At 40.2% G+C, this 19,129-nt stretch overlaps 1 protein-coding gene across 1 annotated transcript in view; it reads left to right on the forward strand.

Annotated features, from left to right (window-relative positions):
- Nucleotides 1-474: 474 nt before the first annotated feature.
- Nucleotides 475-19,129, forward strand: part of POT1 (protection of telomeres 1) — a 78,420-nt gene continuing 59,765 nt past the window's right edge. Inside the window, exons 1-5 of the mRNA XM_075742933.1 lie at nt 475-549; nt 1,284-1,369; nt 7,894-8,027; nt 11,726-11,798; nt 13,270-13,367. Coding sequence (XP_075599048.1) covers nt 7,905-8,027; nt 11,726-11,798; nt 13,270-13,367 — 294 coding nt within the window. The 5' untranslated portion in view covers nt 475-549; nt 1,284-1,369; nt 7,894-7,904. The remainder of the gene's footprint in view (nt 550-1,283; nt 1,370-7,893; nt 8,028-11,725; nt 11,799-13,269; nt 13,368-19,129) is intronic.

Below are 19,129 nucleotides of genomic sequence, written 5' to 3' on the forward strand. Positions count from 1 at the left end.
GGTCCCTGTCAGCACTGGACGTTCCCTTCCACGAGGGCTGGGCGACGGGGCTGCCCCGGGCCTTCCTCAGTCCGTCGGCAGCCCGAGCGAAAAGGGGAGAAGAAGTCCGGGCCAGGGCCGGACCAAGCTGAGGAGAGACCCGCCCTCAGGGCCGGCAGAGCTCCTATAAGCGGTCCTGCGCCGACACGGCCACTGGTGGGCACTACCGCGGGGCAGGGGGCGGCGCCGAGCCGGCAGGCCGAGGCCGAGACGACGCTTTGTGCCCGCCCCCTCTCCTGCTGCTGCTCCCGTCCCGCCCCGTCCCGCCCCCGCCCCCGCCCGGCCTCTGCCCGCCAGTCCCAGCAGCACCTCCCCACCTCCCCAGAGCGCATGCCCGCACGTCCCCCTGGCGGGCCCAACAGCCGGGAGGGCAGAAGCGGTAGCCGGCGCTGCCGATGCGCATGCGCGGTCCGCCCGGGCATGCTCTGTGAGCGGTAGGCGCACGGTGCGGGCGGAAGTAGGGTTGGTGGCTGCTGTGGAGGGTGCTCTCCGCCTCGCGCTCCGAGACAGGTACCGGCGGGCGCCCTCCGCCACCGCGGCCGTGCGGTGCTCTGCCTCCTCCGTAGGGCTGAGGGGAGCGGGCGGGCGGGCCGGCTGTGGAACAGGGGTCTCTCGTAGCTGCGAGACCCCGCCGCCTCGATCTGGCTTCTGGGCCGCCGTCGCCCCGGCCCCGCTGTCTTGTGCCGCCCTGGCGCTTTGCTAGGCTCCGCTTTCCGCTGTGAGACCTACAGTGACCTCGCACCGCCCTTCCCTCCCTGAGCAGCCCTGCACACGGGCTGTGCTGTGGCAGTCGAGTCCCCGCTTTGACAATCACGATGCTTTACGGATTACAAGTTCTCTTTCTTTTCCGGCACTGGGTGTACTGAAAATAAACTTTTGTTGTTAATATGCCCGTGCTAACGCACCTTTAACGAGTTACCAGATTAGACTATCACAAAAATTCTAGACTATAGACTTTGTTCTTCACGAGTGGCCCTCTTCATTTCGTTGAGACTGCTGTATGACGAAAGATTTCTCTCGTGACTGATTGTAGGTTGAGTTTATTGTAGTTCCTTACTGTCTGCTTTGTTCAATTGTGTAAATGTTCATTTTTATGAGAAAATCTCGCATAAACTACATGAAGAGTGTATGGCTGTGTCTGCATATGTGTGCACATTTAAAGTGAGGCATTACCTAGTTCTTAATTGTTTTAACTTTTGCACAATTAGCCCAGATATTGCACTGACTAGTATTTGTGTTTACAGGGTCTTCAGATAGCTACCGTTTTGAATGACCGCATCAATACGATGGTGATGTTCTTGGCTATTCCTGCATTCTTCATGAAGCTTTGGTGAGGTTTTGTCCGGAGGTCCACGCAGTCATGCATTTTATTCTCTGATTTGGAGAATGAGTTTCTGTGTCTCTCTGCAAGTAGCACCTGCTTTTTAGAAAAGTAACTGCCTCGTGCCTCTGACTGCTACAGCTTCTTTTTCCCAAAATGACATTAATCCCCTTTATGTCATTTTTGTATGTCACTGACCTATTTCTCGGGTGTAGAGAAAGGAGTAATCTTTCCAATTTATCTCTCACTTCTTGTGCTTTCTTCGCTTTTCTGCTCCAAAGCTAATCTCTCATTAGTTCTTTAGGAAGAGTGTTCTAGAGGAGGCTACAGAGAAATCCATTTGTTGTAGTGAGAGTTAGCTAGAGTCAGGACCAAGTAGTGTGCATCTTTGGCTTAAGCAAAGGCTCAAATGTTGGGTGGATTTGAGTAATCTAGGCAAAGAGGTGTTAATTACTTGCTATCCTGTGCACTGGATTGATGTACTATGATGATAAATCATAACAGAAAACGCATCCAACTTTGTGTTTTTCTTCCATGAAGTTAATTCTGGAGTCAGGATGGAGAATATTAATATGCTTATTTTTCAGTCTTGTTTTTTTCAGGATTCAGGATTCAGTTTTTACAGTGGAGTTTTATTGTCTGTAATATTTCATTTATATTTTGAATTTTTGGCAGTATGAACTAAGTGATGTAGCTTATCTTACACCTTCTAATTTAGAGTGCTACTAGGGACTTAACAAATATAGTGGACTTATTCATCAAATAAAGACAATGGGGGAAAGTCTTGCTTTTTGATCTCTTTGTCCTCTTCAGAAAAATGCTTCTTTCTCTTGATCTGGGAGGAAGAAAACCAAGACATTAACTCTGACTGTCATTACCCTATTTCCCTTATATTACTTGTTCCTCTTATGTCCTCAGGTATATGAGATCTATGGGACATCATTTCATTACTAGTGAAATGAGTTTTCTTCTGATTTGTTATCATCTGTTAATGTTCAAATGATCCTGAATCCTAGAAATTCTCCTTGCTCAAAAGAATTCAGCAACTTGTATATTCAGAATGTACATGGAGCGATTCCTGGCTCTAACAGGAGGTTGACTTGGTCCCTCTGTCATGGCTAATAAGATATTTTGCACTGCTAGAATGTTCACTGGGGCTTTAGACTATTACAAGGCATGTTGCTACCTTTAGTTTAACATTGACAGTGTATGGGAACATTGTTGTATACTGACCTTGCTACCTACAGCTTTTTGTACTGAAATCTTTTTAGAAACTTTGTACTGCTTTACTATGTTAATTGCCATACAAAATTTGGCTATTTCATGTTGCTTGAAGAAGTATGGAGGAAGGAGAGAAACAGTGATGAATTGTCTTGATGATAAGAACAAATTGCTTTTCCTACGTGGCTCATTTTTCTTTTGTCCCTGTCTTTCAGTCATGTTGCGCTGGTGTTCATGTCAACAGTTCTGTATAGTTAGTGGCTGCGTTGTGTTAACTTCACTTGCAACTGCAGGTTGTGGTTTCTTAATGATTTTCAGAGTGCACTGAAGGGTGATGTAACTAATCTGAGAGTTTAAATTCTGGTGTTTTTTCAAACATAATTTAAGATTTTTTTTTATTATTACAATGAAAGTTTTAAAACCCTAGAGAAAAAAGATGTAAGGCTTTCACAGATAGACTTAAATCGTCGGGTTCTTCCTACCACCCTGTTTTGCAGTGCAGAGCTCAAAAATTACAGTGTTTAAACCTCTTGTAGAGCTACTGATTCTGTAAGTGCATAAGCCTTTGGGTGTATGCTTTGTCTCAAACACTGAAGTTACGGGAGGCTCATGGAGCTTTTATCTGGGGTGTGCTGCACCTAAAAGGAAATTCTAATTACTTTGTTTTCTGTGCGAACTGATGAAAAGACTGTGAGCGTGAAAGCTTTTCTTGTTTCTTGTGCGTGCACCCCAGACCATACCCAGCTGCCTAATTCAGGTCTGTGGGTGTTTAAACTCTCAAACTGCAAGTGAGAAGGATGAGGTAAAGTCCTTCGGATATATTACAGAAATTTTTCTCTTGCTTCTGAACCTAGAGATAGAAGCATGCTGTGACTGCAATATTTTGATGGAATAATGTCCTCATTCCAGAAGAAAAAAATCTAAAATGACTGCTTATTTCTGTTGTAGGTTAACCGTTGCTCAAAGCCATTTTTACTAGGCAATTGTTTTCTGGTGTACTGTGGTTTAAGATGGTTTTTATGCTTTTGGAATACATATCAATATTCTGTAGGCAATTAAGACAGAACTAGTGGGTTGTAGGAGATTGTTCCACTGTCAGAAATTTAATGTCTAGAAAATTGGTATGCAGAAGGATAGGACAGAGCAGCACATAAAATTTTAGCCCATAGGCATCCTTGGTGTTACATTTTACTTGCTTAAGCAAGTGATATATATCGTTTTCCCTTTCAGGGTGTTACTTCTGGGTTCTCATACAGTGTACATCCTTTAATATAATTATCTGCTTGTTAAAAGTATAAAGCTTTTTGGTCACACTCTCTCCATATTTTTGACAACCTCAGCTATTGGAAGGCAAAAGATGTTAGTGTGCTGTGCGTTCTTCCTGTTCCAGGAGTATCCCATGATGCTGTCTACCTTTCTTGCAGCCTCTTTTTTTTTTTTTTTTTAAACCACCCATCCTTATGAATAGCTCTGTTTATGCCAGTTAAAGACTTCTTGAACAGCAGACTCAAGTTAGAATGATTCTTGTCAGTGTTATGAAATCAGCCTTTTGCGAACAACAAAGGTACTTGACAGACTTATTTTCACTTAGTTGCTATTCAGGAGAGTGCATTAAAGATATCTTCAAGTAGATTTGGGAAGCCAGTGCTATATCAGTTTGGTTTTGAAAATTTACTTTTATAGCTCTCAGAGCTGGATACTTATGTCTTTGGTTTTTTAATTGCAGAGAACAAGAATCTGGGAGCTTTAATGGTTAGCTGTTAAAATACGTGACCTTAGTTTTGTATGTACAGAAGTTTAAGATCTGAAAAAAAACCCAAGTCTTGTTTTCTACTTGCATGTTGAATGTCCTAAATTGTAGGAGTTTACAGTAAGTAAATAATACGGGTAGGTCCCAGTGCATGAGCTTACATATGGGTCCTTTTTAGAAATTTTCCTTTGTAACTTTGAAGGCACATGTGGAATATTTGTCCCATTGAAATAAATTGCAAAGGTTATTTTTAAATGAAAGCAAGAGAGCTGCAGAATTTGAAACCTCAGTTCTTAGTTTTAACAATGATGTTTGAATTGTAACAAAATGCGTCGTGCTGTTAGACATCTTTGTGGGGAAAAAAAGGAAACAGGAAAGTCTATTTAATTGCTCGAGTACCATAACAAGGAGAAATATACTGTGGTGGGTTGACCCTGGCTGGGGGCCAGGTGCCCACCTGAGCTGCTCTGTCACTGCCCTCCTTCTCTAGACAGGGGAGAAAAGGTATAACGAAAGGCTTGTGGGTCAAGATAAGGACAGGGAGAGATCACTCACTAATTATCATCACGAGCAAAACAGACCAAACTTAGAGAGGAAATTCATCTAATTTATTACTAGGCAAAACAGAATAGAGGAATGAGAAATAAAACCAAATGTTAAAACACCTCCCCCCACCCCTCCCATCTTCCCGGGCTCAACTTCACTCCCGGCTTCAACCTCCTCCCCCCTCAGCGGCACAGGGGGACGGGGAATGGGGGTTACGGTCAGTTCATCACACGGTGTCTCTGCCGCTTCTTCATCCTCAGGGGGAGGACTCCTCTCATCGTTCCCCTGCTCCAGCGTGGGGTCCCTCTCACGGGAGACAGTCCTTCACGAACTTCTCCAACGTGAGTCTCCTCCACGGGGTGCAGACCTTCAGGAGCAAACTGCTCCAGCATGGGTCCCCCACGGGGTCACAAGTCCTGCCAGCAAACCTGCTCTGGCGTGGGCTCCTCTCTCCACGGGTCCACAGGTCCTGCCAGGAGCTTGCTCCAGCGCGGGCTTCCCACGGGGTCACAGCCTCCTTCAGGTGTCTCCACCTGCTCTGGCGTGGGGTCCTCCACGGGCTGCAGGTGGAATCTCTACACCCCCTCATCCTCCCTCCATGGGCTGCAGGGGGACAGCCTGCTTCACCATGGTCTTCACCACAGGCTGCAGGGGGATCTCTGCTCTGGCGCCTGGAGCACCTCCTCCCCCTCCTTCTGCACTGACCTTGGTGTCTGCAGAGTTTCTTACATCTTCTCACTCCTCTCTCTGGCTGCAAAAGCTCTCTCTCACTGGCTTTTTTTCTCTTTCTTAAATATGTTATCCCAGAGGCGCTGATTGGCTTGGCCTTGGCCAGCGGCGGGTCTGTCTTGGAGCCGGCTGGCATTGGCTCTATCAGACACAGGGGAAGCTTCTAGCAGCTTCTCTCAGAAGCCACCCCTGTAGCCCCCCCCGCCCCCCACTACCAAAACCTTGCCACACAAACCCAACACATATATTAAGAAAAAAGAAAAGCTAATCTGTTACTTTGTATATCTCCCTAGCTCATTATAGTGTTGCTGGATGAAGATCAATATTGCTGATTAACTTTGAAGTTGACTGTTTCTACGTGGAATAGGTCAGCTTCTCAGCCTCCTAGAATATAGACTGAAAAGATTTGTAAGACTTCTAGTTGCTCTTTTCCCTATAGGCTTGAAATCTTAGTAAGCTAATGACAATGCTATCCTGGTTCATGTTTGAAAATACAGGTAAAGGCATCATTTTTAGCATCAGTTAGTGATATTTTATAGAAATTCTAACTTCTAATACTTCTCTATTTAAAGCAGGAAACAGAGGGAACAGCATCTGCATCTCCGCACCAGGCTTTTATCTTTCCTTCAGCTCAAGTAGAAATTGAAACCTGTCTGGTGTTGCACCTCCCAGCTCCGTGCTGTGGTGGGTTGACCCTGGCTGGCCGCAGGTGCCCACCAAGACACTCTTCTGTCCCTGTCCTGTTGAGAAGGGGAAGTGACAAATACAATGAAATGCTCGTGGGCTGAGATAAGGGCAGGGAGATCACTCATCAATTACCATCACAGGCAAAAGAGACTCAAACTTGGGGAAATTAATTTAATTTATTGCTGAACAAATCAGAGTAGGATAATGAGAAATAAGAACAAAGCAAGGAGAGAGGGGTAGGTAAATTGGAAGCTAGGAGAAAAACAAAAGCCAGTCATCTACGTATAGTCATTTTGGCTGAGAGATCCTTGATCCAAAGTATTTTAGTTTATAGAATTCTCATTAGTGAATGTGAATTTTTGATAATATCTGTTAGACAAGAGTAACATCTATGGGGAAGTTTCCTAGAAAATGGCGAAGGAGAAAGGACGGTCATTGTCCACTGGAGAAATAGTTATGAGTAATAAGTGAAGTTGGATATCTGGATACTGGAGTGACAGTGAGGTGGAACTTTGATTTTTCTGAAGAATAAGATTTTATTTATTTATTTATTTTTAAATCTGATATTGCTGAGTGTCTGCAGCTATATGCATTGACTTCTCTTTATAAATTATGATCCAGTGGTCTTTCCATTTTGCAATGGCTTCCCGTTTCCATTTAATTGTAAGTGAATATTTTGTAAGAATTCAGTCTGCCTAGCACTGAAAAAGCACTTCTGAACTGAAATGAAAACATAATTTAAGTTTTTATTTAGTACAATACCAAGATTTTTTTGTCCATCCGAAAGTATAGGAAATACTTTTTTTTTTTGTTCTTCACTGTCATTTAAAAATTGATAAAAATCTGTCTGAAATTAGGACTGTGACTATAATATTGCCAGCTGAGTTTTTAGGAAATAGTGGTTTTTTGCTTAGTTTATTAAAACTTTCTGAAACCAGAAGATTAATAATGGTGTGACTTTTCTAGAGATACGCATTTTGAATAAAAATTGTACAGCAAAAAAAGATACCCCAAGAAGGAGATTACTGTGTAATGAGGAAATACAGCAATAACTACTATTGCTAGATCACTTTCTTGTATTTCTCATATGTGTAACTTCACTGTAATAGACTACTTTTTCTCTCCCCTATTCTCAATATTATAACAGTGATGTCACCAAGAATTTATTTAATTGACTTCTAGCACAGTGAAAACAAACAATAGACAACACAGACATAGATTTCTTAGCTTTTTTCCAGTGCATTCAGTGTTTAGCATTTGTAGATACCTATCTTTTTTCTTTATTATTTTTTCTTTGCTTGATACATCAATCAAAATGGCAACAAAATACTAAAACATTTGCAGTATTTTGGAATGTTTGCAAAAAAAGTAATTTGGATGGCTGTCTGTTGCCAAGGAAATGTTACTTTCTCTCTCCCTGCTATTCATGGTACTAAGAGATGAGGCCAATCCCTCTGAAGAATTTTAGTCTTACTTAATTAAACTTTCTCACTATGGAATAAGTAGATAAATACTCCCCTTCTGGGTAAATTGCAAGTTCTAGTAACTCAATTTGAACAAGTTGAGTAGCTTCAGGAGTCTATTTATTGTTTTTGTTTAGATAAAGCAGCTATGCCTGTTCAATTGCTGAAGATCATTAAAGGAAAATCTGAGACTCCGCTGCCAAGCCATTTGCAGAAGGAGGATTTGAAACATTTGCAAGAAGGCTTTGATCATACCAACAAATACTTTCAGGTAACTTACTAATAAAAAAATTTTGGCTTTGTTTGAAGGATCTGGTATATTTATAAGGGACTTCCATATTCCAGCTCAGTTGGTGACTTCCTGCAGCTGTGTGTCTTTGTGTGCATCTGTTGCCTATTTTAAGCAATGCAAAATTATGACTCTGTTGAACTTCGTTGCATTGTTGCTATAGACTTCATTGATTCACTGTTCTGCCCCTCACTCTTACATTGTCAGGCTTAAATTTTATAAGAGGTTTTCTTTTCTTTGTTTCTAAACTGTGGACCCACATTAATATGCAGAAGGCTGTACTGAAAACAGAGGGATTGAGGGGGGTTTAAGTGGTATTTTGTTTTTAAGAAAATAGTAGTAAGTACCACCATTCTCATAAGGATCAGATTTCAGAGTAATGACTTCTAAAGGAGTTTTCCTTTCTTGTATGAAGCAATGCAATATCCAGTTTTATGAAAAGGGAACTCTGTAGCAACTTCCTGCATCAAAATCCAATTAGGTTTTTTTATCAGGTATGCATTAATATTTTACAGTAGTCCAAAGTATATTTCAGATTGGAAGTACAATCCTGGTGTACTAGTGAAGTGCAGAAATATTTTTTTCATCCCTAAAACAAGTATACTCTGTAAAATGCAGTGTCAAATCTTAAGGGTTTTAATTTTTAACCTGTTTAACTCTTTTTTGTGAATGGTTTCGAAAATCTTTTTAAACAACCCTGATGCTTAAGGGGCAAAAAATCAACATCACCCCAGGCTTGCCTTCAGCCTGTTAGGGGAGGGGGGGAAAAAAAAAAAAAGCCAGGGAGGGGAACCTAATTCTGTAGAAAACCTTAGGTGGTTTGAATTCTTCAAAAATTGCACGACTATTTTGAAAATATGAGCTGGCCTAATGATTTTCTGTATCCAGAAAACATTTTTGCTTCCCCAGCTGTATATTCCCAGTTCCAGTTCTAGTGCTTCTCTGAGCTTGTGATGAGTCCATTCATGAGAAATAAACTAGCAGAAGACTATCTATATTGATGGAGAGAGGGTAGTTTGCTGCTGCTCTCACTCTCTGGTCTGGTTCATTATGGTATCAGAGATGCAAGGAGTAGTGCAAGTAGGTAAAGCACAGGAGCAAAACTGCCCTTTTTGGGAGCAGACAGCAGTAGAGTGTGATAGGAGGTGATTTGATTGAGGATGATCCAGCCTCCCTTAGGTTTTGTAAAGGAACAAATGGAAACATCAATAACCAATGTTGCTAGTAAACAGGGTTTTTATTCCTTGGGGTGTAATTTTTTTGTCCCCATTCACCTGCAAGGCATATAGGCTTTCCTGCTTTTAAAAGCTATGTCTGCAAGCACCCCGGACACTGAAGAACAGGATGCAAGCACCCCGGACACTGAAGAACAGGATGCTTGTTCAGAAAAGAAATGTTAAAGCAGGCAAACCGGATTATAAATTAGAAAATGTTTCTGCCAAAATAAATGTTTCCATTAGGAAAGCAGAACAATTATTACCAGACTGTGATTTAAAGCATAGATACAGAGTTATAGCTGATTGCTGAAAGAGAAAGTGTATAGAATCTTTTTCTCAGACTTCTGCTTTATATTAAGAGAACTTCATGCTGCTGCCACTGACATGGATTAGTAGGTGACTAAAACAGCTTGGCATAAAAACAGTGCAACTGGAGAGCTGATAAAGCTGATGCTAATGCACCATTAAATATGTGGGAAAATCCAGTTCTGCAGGCTGAGCTTGAAGTGAACCTTACAATGCACTGATGTTGGGTTATCTTAGCGGTGGCACAGCACACTCACTCTAGACCTGCCAAAATAGGATGAGATCTTGCTTTGAGGAAGGAGGAGGGGGAGGAGGATTTTTATGAAGTATGTTCTCGGAAAAAGCAACAAAAACCATTCAGGATGCTTCTGTCTGGCTTGTGTGCCTCAGTAATTTCATTCTTCTGAAACTTTTTTCCTTTCTGGTATCCCTCTGAACAATACAAATTTTAATGTTTGTGGGAACACAGTACAAGCAATGTCCATACTTCCTCAGTTGTGATGTCCCTTAACTGAACTTGATGCCTCCTCCTGTTAATTCATCACCCTCTGGATTTTGCTGTGGCAAAGCTGAACCAAACCTAAAAATCAGCTGCTAAATCAGCTGTTGGACCAGACTGAGGAATGAGGCTGTGGCAAGGAAGGAGGCAGATTCACTGGAGGAATTGCAGATAGTCAGTTTGAGAGTGAGTGTAGTGGCATGTGGAATGGGGAGGGTTTTGGAAGAAGTTTGTCTATTGGCTCAATAAGCAGTGCAGGATTTGTGGGGGAAGAGTGAATTAGAGCAGGTTTTTTTATGGTAGGTTTTGTTGAAGATGAAGCCCAATAGTTTCAGGCATGTTGAGAAAGCAGTGGGTAGTATTTCTGAGGAAGAGAACTAGAGCATGCTAGAGCATTTTTTAGTGTAAGAAAATTAAAATATACTTTGGGTTGGAAAAGGATGATTTGTGGAGTCTTAGTATTTCTTTATAAAAGAGAGAGTAAAATAAATTGTTGAATCTGATTTGGATTCCTCCTCAGTTAACATGTTGTAGGACTAATTTTACTCAGAAGAGCCTCTATAGTAACAATTCATTGCTGTGTATTTTATCCTAATTTGGTTTCAGATGTGTTTACTAACATTTAAGTCAAGCTTCCCACTGAATATGTGTACTATAAAATCATTATGATTTACCTGACTATCCTCTTAATGTTGTTTTTGTGCTTTAATAGACAAATTGCCCCTGCTGTCTCTTTAGAAGAAGCCTTTTATTTTATTTACTGTGCTGTTTGTGTAGTTCTTTTGAACAGTTTATAGAGTCTTTTTCAAATTTTTGTATTTTTCTTTATTGAACCAATTTCTATGTTGCTATCCTCAAGAAGGATACAGTGGAAGAACACATGTGACAAACATTTTTGCTGCTGTTGAAGGAGAACCTCTTTTGATTGAGGTATCATCTTTCTAACAAAACACATTTGTTTCCAAGAGATGTTAACATAATTGAGGTTGCTGGCCTGTGATTTTTGCTTCATTATAACTTGAACTTCACTATAAAGAGAGTATTTTTACATAATTAGTAGAACCTTTGCATCTTTTAGAGCATTTGTATTATTCAAAAATTAATAGGTCACTACAGTTTCAAAACTTTGTAATATTGTTCTCCCAGCTGTACAGGTTTTTTATTTTTCATAGATTATTTATCATCATGTACATCTTTTATCTCCTGACTGTGGTTTTGTTTTGATATTTATGTTGTAATCCTTTGCCAGTATTTTTGGGGAAATTGCTGTATCTTTTAAGATTTTGATCACTCTGTGTTTTTATCTGCCTTTCAGGTTTTGTGCTAAAACTGTAGCCTTTGTGCTATTATTGTAACTAGTAAAAGGTACTTCCACAGCTGCTATTTCATTGTTTAGTCTAAGCTTATCTAGTCAGTAGCATCTAAGTAGTATTGACAAGTAATATTTCCTTTATTATATACTAAGAATATTGCTCTTCAGTGCTGTCTTTAGCAGTTTTGATGATTTTTTTTTTTTCAAGAATTCATATGGTAATTTGCAGTTACCACTTCAATTTAACCTTTTTTTAGCTTACAGATGTTTCAGCTATTATCAGTGTTTGAGTAACTTAGAGGCATATAGCCTTCGTTCACATTATTTTTTTCTTTTTACTTTTTAGGGAATAGTTATTCTTTCCTACCCACTAACAAAACTCAGAGATGGGACGGACTTTTTCAAGGTTGTTCTTCAAGGTGAGACATTTAAGTACACATTTTAAATTTATTTTGTTGAACTTCTTGACACTTTTTTTAATATCATGCTATTACATTACTAGTACCTGCTTTTTTAATGTTCAGTAACATGTCATATTTGAAGTCCTTTCTAAACCCATTTGTTCTCTACAAAAATATATTATTTTAAACTTATGCCAGGTAAGTTAATTGAGACAATACAGTCTCTATGTCTCGGTAGAATTTTTATTGCACAATCTTTTAAAATACTGTCCTGGAAGTGCATTAGCTATATGTACACCTTAATGGTGTATTTTTAAACTGTAAAGAAGGACTAACAAAAATACACACTTAACAGTTACCATATAATATACATAGTATATACTGTGTAAGTGCATATTTAATATAGGTCAGTATGTTGATTAGCAGCAAAATATTTGTATTTCATTCTGGTTTAATCTAAGCAGTTAAAAAAATGGAATTTCACCTCATTACTCAGGTATTCAAATATCAGTAGACACATTAACACATTGAAAGACTTAAGTTATTCATCATGTAATAAATGATACTAGAAAATAGTATGTCCCTTTTAAGTCCAAAGCTCATCAGCCCTTCCAGTCAGGAAAGAGGATGATGATGTCATTAGTCAGGAGTCTATGTCGAATTCAAGGAACTTTGCATTTCCTTCTCAACTCCTTCCTTACACTGGTTAGAGAATCATCACTTGTTCCCTCTGAGCCTTCCTGATTCTACAAACTCTGTGACAGTGACCGAAGAGCAGGCTGAGGGGTGCAGATCCTGCATGGTGATACTGCTTGTGACTGGTGTTAGCAGAGGTGAATGGAGTTGGTGGGACCTGAGGCAGTTTCCCTGCTTGCTTCAGGGTTCCCAAAGAGGGACACAAAACTTCCTTGAGTCTTTCTAATTTCACGTGGCTGTTCCAGAAGGCTGAGATTTTCTGCACATTCTCCGCAGCCACAAAAATAAGTTTGTGCATCTAAATCGTTAGCATTGTTTCTGAAACAGTAACAGGTAGAAGACTCTTAAAATAACACCGTAATTTCTGCTTCAGTCCTCCTGTAAGGCTATTTATTGATATGTCTATGTCCTGGAATATCTCCATTTTATATAGTTCTACAATATGATCTGCGTTAATGTAAAAAATCAAATGTGACTGGATAATATTTCTTCTCTAACACTATACACTGAATTGCCCAAGTGGAAGTCTTTGTCATTTCCATTTAATGTACACTGATGTACAATGTGCACATTTTAAATGGCCTTCTTATGAAGAATATTCTACTTGTTATACCTATAGTTAGCACACAAAAGTAGTTGTATAACTACTTGAAAGGATTTTCTGTTTGTAGATTAATTGGAAAGAAAAGTGTTAGACTCTGTAGATTAACTTATTCTGGAAATCTCTTCCCGCTACTATTCTGTTTTGGAGAAAGTATGGTGATTGGAATCACTTCTGCTTTTTTCCCTCTAGATTTGGATAATGTCCACGGAAGTTCACGGATCAACAGCATCAATATTTTGATATATGGAAAAATGGCAGAGGATTGTGCAAAAATTATACGCCACGGGGTAATATATATGTGTATTTTCTCATTTTAGGAATTGTTTTCTACAGATACATGTTGACTTCTTATCTTGTATTTGTATAGCTATTACCAAAATTAGAAACAGTCTATTCAGTCAGTTCAAATCTATAATACAAACTAGAGAAAAAGTATTTGCTTAGAAAAAGTTTACATAACAATAGTATTGAAATAAAGCAATTGTTTTTGTCAGTGCTGTTTACCTAGCAAGTGAGGGATCCTGTATATGGATGATAGAGAAGTCATCCATTTATGTTCATAATTTGAATGTCTATTGCCATTTGATAATACAGATTTTAGGATTAAATTGATTTAAAAGACAGTTACACTAGAAGCTTTTTGTTTTTAATTAATTCAAAACTATGTATATGGTTTTCTTTATTGGCTGGGTGCTGGCATCTTCGTCAGAGATACAAGCTTGGTTTGATTAGCTGCAGGGTAAAGGACATTGGCAAGTCAGCTGTGAGTTTGTGAGACAGTATTGTAAATAAAGAAGGGAAGCAAGCTGAAAACAATTACCTCAACTTAATATTTTTTATTAGATTGCCTGTCAGTTTGGTGACATTTCAATATTAGCCAGATATCAAAATTAGCGTACAGTACTTCATGAAGTCATGTTAGTGCTTTTTCATTTGTGATATAAATTCACACTATATTATAGAATGGTTTGGGTTGGAAGGCACCTTTGAAGATCATCTAGTTCCAACCCCCCTGCCATGGGCAGGGACACCCTCCACTAGACCACGTTGCCCAAAGCCCCATCCAGCCTGGCCTTGAACACTTCCAGGGATGGGGCCTCCACAACCTCTCTGGGCAACCTGTTCCAGTGCCTCACCACCCTCACAGTGAAGAATTTCTTTCTAACATGCAATCTAAATCGACCCTCGTTCAGTTTAAAATCATTGCCCCTTGTCCTATCGCTACAGGCCTGGTAAAAAGTCTTTCTCCATCAAAAAGATGGAAAGTTACTTAGTGAAGAAAATAGGGCTTTGTTTTCACATTCTTAGAAATATGTTATGCAGAAAAATTAAGGGCTTTCTCAAATACGGAAATAGCAATAGTTAAGTTAGAATTCTGTTAGGGTTTTTCAGCTTAAATGGACTAGTACACCTGAACTCTGGTGATCTGTATGTTGAAAAAGGGTAAAAATTATAGCAGACCTTAGGGCATGACATCAAGATGACACCTGAAGTCCAAGTTGCTCTGAATTTATGGAACATTTTCAGTTCAGAGACTAGTGTATTATTTTTATGTAATTCAAGCATTAAATAATTACTTTTGCTTGGTTCCTAGCACTATTTATATTCCTTGAAAGTGATCTTTCTATTTCTTGCCCAAGAAAGACTTTAGTGTTCCTCTTTTTTCAACAAAGATGTAACTGTTTTGAGATTTTTATCACTTTTCAAATTTTAGTTGAAGTCAGCAAAGAGTTTGGAAGTTACAGAACATGTGGGACAGACTGACATGACAGTGAAATTTATCTCTGTAAAAAACAAGGCTAAAAAATACCAGTTTTATAAATTTTAGTTAATAGTTGTAGAAATTTATTTGAAGTTATAGTTGTGACCTAATGTAGCATTTGAAAGGTGTGGTGGGTTGACCCTGGCTGGGGCCAGATGCCCACCAGAGCCGCTCTATCACTCCCCTTGTTCACCAGACAGGGGAGAAAAAGTGTAACGAAAAGCTTGTGGGTCTAGATAAGGACAGGGAGAGATCACTCACTAATTATCGTCACGAGCAAAACAGATTGAACTTAGAGAGGGAATTCATCTAATTTATTACTAAGCAAAACAGAGTAGAGGAATGAGAAATAAAACCAAATGTTAAAACACCTCCCCCCACCCCTCCCATCTTCCCAGGCTCAACTTCACTCCCGACTTCAACCTCCGCCCCCCTCAGCAGCACAGGGGGACGGGGAATGGGGGTTACGGTCAGTTCATCACACGGTGTTTCTGCCCCTTCTTCATCCTCAGGGGGAGGACTCCTTTCATCGTTCCCCTGCTCCAGCATGGAGTCCCTGTCACAGGCTACAGCCCTTCACGAACTGCTCCAGTGTGGGTCTTCTCCACGGGGTGCAGACCTTCAGGAACAGACTGCTCCAGCGTGGGTCCCCCACAGGGTCACAAGTCCTGCCAGCAAACCTGCTCTGGTGTGGGCTCCTCTCTCCATGGGTCCACAGGTCCTGCCAGGAGCTTGCTCCAGCGCGGGCTTCCCACGGGGCCACAGCCTCCTTCAGGTGCCTCCACCTGCTCTGGTGTGGGGTCCTCCACGGGCTGCAGGTGGAATCTCTACACCCCCTCATCCTTCCTCCATGGGCTGCAGGGGCACAGCCTCCTTCACCATGGTCTTCACCACGGGCTGCAGGGGGATCTTGCTCCGGCGCCTGGAGCACCTCCTGCCCCTCCTTCTGCACTGACCTTGGTGTCTGCAGAGTTTCTTACATCTTCTCACTCCTCTCTCTGGCTGCAAAAGCTCTCTCTCACTGTTTTTTCTTTTCCTTCTTAAATATGTTATCACAGAGGCGCTGATGGGCTTGGCCTTGGCCAGCGGCGGGTCTGTCTTGGAGCCGGCTGGCATTGGCTCTATCAGACACAGGGGAAGCTTCTAGCAGCTTCTCTCAGAAGACACCCCTGTAGCCCCCCCCGCTACCAAAACCTTGCCACACAAACCCAACACAAAAGGAAAAAAAAAATTGCAGAATCATGTACAGGGGAAGACTTCCCATGGAAGTGAAAGATGCTGGCCTATATCTTTATAGACCCTTCTGTCTCCTTGTGAGTCTTGCCTTATTTCCAGTCACATAATTTGTTTTAATAAAAATTAAATTAAGAATGTAAAATAATAATAATATTAAATAAATATTAGAAATGTTTACTGTATTTTTAATGAAACTGTAAATGTCTTTAGAAGTCTTGCTTAGCAATGCATTTCCTTGTACTTTGAGGAATTTTTCTGGCATTATTTACCCATGTGGCTTCCATCAACAAATAGTTGAGCTTGTGTCATGAACTGAATGTGTTAAAACTTTGTTTTTGAAGAAATTACTAGGAAACATTGTCCAGTAAAAGGTGCTTTCTCTGACAGATAGTATGGTGGTAGATCTTGGGAAGTATACATTACTTGTAGTGTGTAGTCTATTAAATAACAGGCTGGCTGAGAGCAAAAAGATTCTATAGGACATCTTCCTCTATTTACATCTAGTATCTCTCTTCCAACCAGCATAGGTTATATGAAGGAAAAGTCATTAAATAACACCTAGTGATTGTGAATGAAGGATTTCACGTAATTCTTTCAAATTAATTTAGCCATAAGGAATAAAAACTACCTAGATCCTTTTAGTAGAACCTGTCTCGAAATTGTGCTGGTTTTGACCTTGAAATCAGTGCATGGCCCTTTTCATCCCTTTGACATGTGCGAGCTTGCGGGAACAACTCGGAGGGGCTTTGGCCTGGGTGGTAAGGTGTGCAGGTCAGAGAGTGTTCGGTTGTACATTGGATTCTGCTGCGCATCAAAGCCTGGTTTTAATGTTTGTCATATGCCATGCTAAAGAGAGCACCATGCCGTGAAGATCAGCAAAATCAGTCTGTTTTAGGGTAGAAAAATCTTTTACAACCGTCAGATATGGGTAAAATAAGAAGTGACAGTCTCTATACAAATTTCTTGATTCCGCAGAATTTTGACAGTGAATCCAGGATGGGAAGTTCCTGAACTAACCTGCTAAATGAACAAGCTGCTGAATCATTTTAAATTTAAAGAACAAATCAGTTTTATTGTCCAGATAAAAATACAAATCTTGAATAAGGCCCTGACCAGCAATTAGAGTATAGGCAGATCAGTACTAAAGAGCTGAGTAGGAAATCACAACCCACAGGCAACAGCCCTTAGACACCCAGAGTGCACTAAAACCAGTGTTCGGTCCTCCCCAGTGAACTGAACCTTCATGGTACTTTCCACATCTCTCAGATTTGGAAGAATCTGAATCTGAGTAAACAGCATGATTTCTGAAACTAGCAGAGTTGCAATTCGGCAGTTAGGAAATAGATTTAATTTTAAAAAACCCACAAAGTTTTAGCCATTAAAGAATTGCTTCAGTAAGGTCCAGTACTTTGCTGCTTACAATTTCAAATGTCACAGTTTTGTAGATTTCCATATTGTACTACCCATACTTTAACAGCTTTAGCTAATTAGCCTGGGGAGAGGAGAGGACCAGGCTATTCCCAAAAATGTGAATAACCATGTTGTTCTTGTCTCGTGAGAATCTTCTGGTTCTGTAACAGAATGACCATCAGAGAAAATATTGTCCTTCCTTTATTGCAGTCTTTTCACAGGTGTTTTTTGAATGTCATGTTACGCATTGCGTATTACATGAGAATAGTCACCGGTGATCTAATACTATTTACTAAAACCTTTCCAGTTATTGTCAACCTGTGTAAAGGCTTGAGTCTGTGTAATTCTCAAGTTCTTCTGACACAGGAGAACAAGACAAGTCAAGTCAGCTGTACAGAGCTCCAACCCTGACTCAGCAACCGAGTCCCAGAATCTTGTGCAGCCTGCAATCTAATAAAATGCTGAAATGGGAATATTGTATAGCAGGGCAAAGCTTTTTAGCTGAAGGTTAATTCCGCTGTTGAAGGAACACCATGAGCGGTATCAGCAACAGTGAAAGGAAAGACGCATGCTAGCACCTGGTTTCTGCAAAAGAGCTAAGTTTCCTGAAGCATATATTTGTGTGTGTGTATCTGGAAAGAATGAAGCAACCTTAATGTATGTTAGCAGGGCAGTATGTTCCAGGTGCAAGGAACATTGAGTTGTCTAATTGTTTTGACCCATTTTAACTTCCTTAGCGCTGAGTATGGCTTTCACTTAGGTGACTTCCACGTTATCTTTTAGTCAGAATATACATTGTATTCCTATTTATGACACTAGCTGAACATCACCATGCCCTAAGTGGTTTTGTTGTGTATTAAACTATCTGATCAAACTTATGTTTTCTGTAGTATTTTTTTTTTAAATCCTTTGATAACTAAATATATTACTGTCACTTAAGCTAGCAGCCATTCTTTTTCTTGTGCAAAACATTAAGGTTTTGGATCTTAAAGCATTTAGAGTAGCATTGTCAGATTGCTGAAATAGCAAAAAAAGAGCCATCATAGTGCAATATTCAGCTAAAACTGTCAACTTTCATCAGAAAATTCTTTTATTTGTTGTAATCAAATAAACACATGAACAAAAGTCATTCAGTAAAAGCTTAAGGAAGTGCTTTTGGTAGAAGGTCAAATAGAAATAGGGTTCTGAGTCTAATATGTTTATTGGAATGGATCAAACTGGTATAGCCCTGCTATACAGTTCAGGTACCAAAGGACCTGAGTGTAAAGAGCTTTACCTTGTATCAGAGTTCCCAGCATTATCTTTGCTCAGATACCTTTCTTACCATCTCTGTCTCCCAAATGTATTTTCTATCTTCTCCCTTTTTTTTTTTTTTTTTTTTTTTGTAGGATTGCACTAAAAAGGTGAGCTGCTGCAGGGACTGAAATAATTTCCCCCTTAAGTCATCCTTTTCTTGTTCACTTTGTGGTGTCTGAAGAACTTAATACCAAAGTGAAAGTGCAGTTGTAAATGCAATCACTTCCTGTGACAGAATCTCAGGAATGACGCCAGAGAAGTTTGTAATGTCTCTTTTGCTACCAGAAACCTGCCTATTGATTGACCTACGTATTTGACCTTTAAGGAAGAAATTGGAAGATAGTT

Source organism: Balearica regulorum, chromosome 1, assembly GCF_011004875.1.
Source record: "Balearica regulorum gibbericeps isolate bBalReg1 chromosome 1, bBalReg1.pri, whole genome shotgun sequence".
NCBI classification, from domain to species: domain Eukaryota; kingdom Metazoa; phylum Chordata; class Aves; order Gruiformes; family Gruidae; genus Balearica; species Balearica regulorum.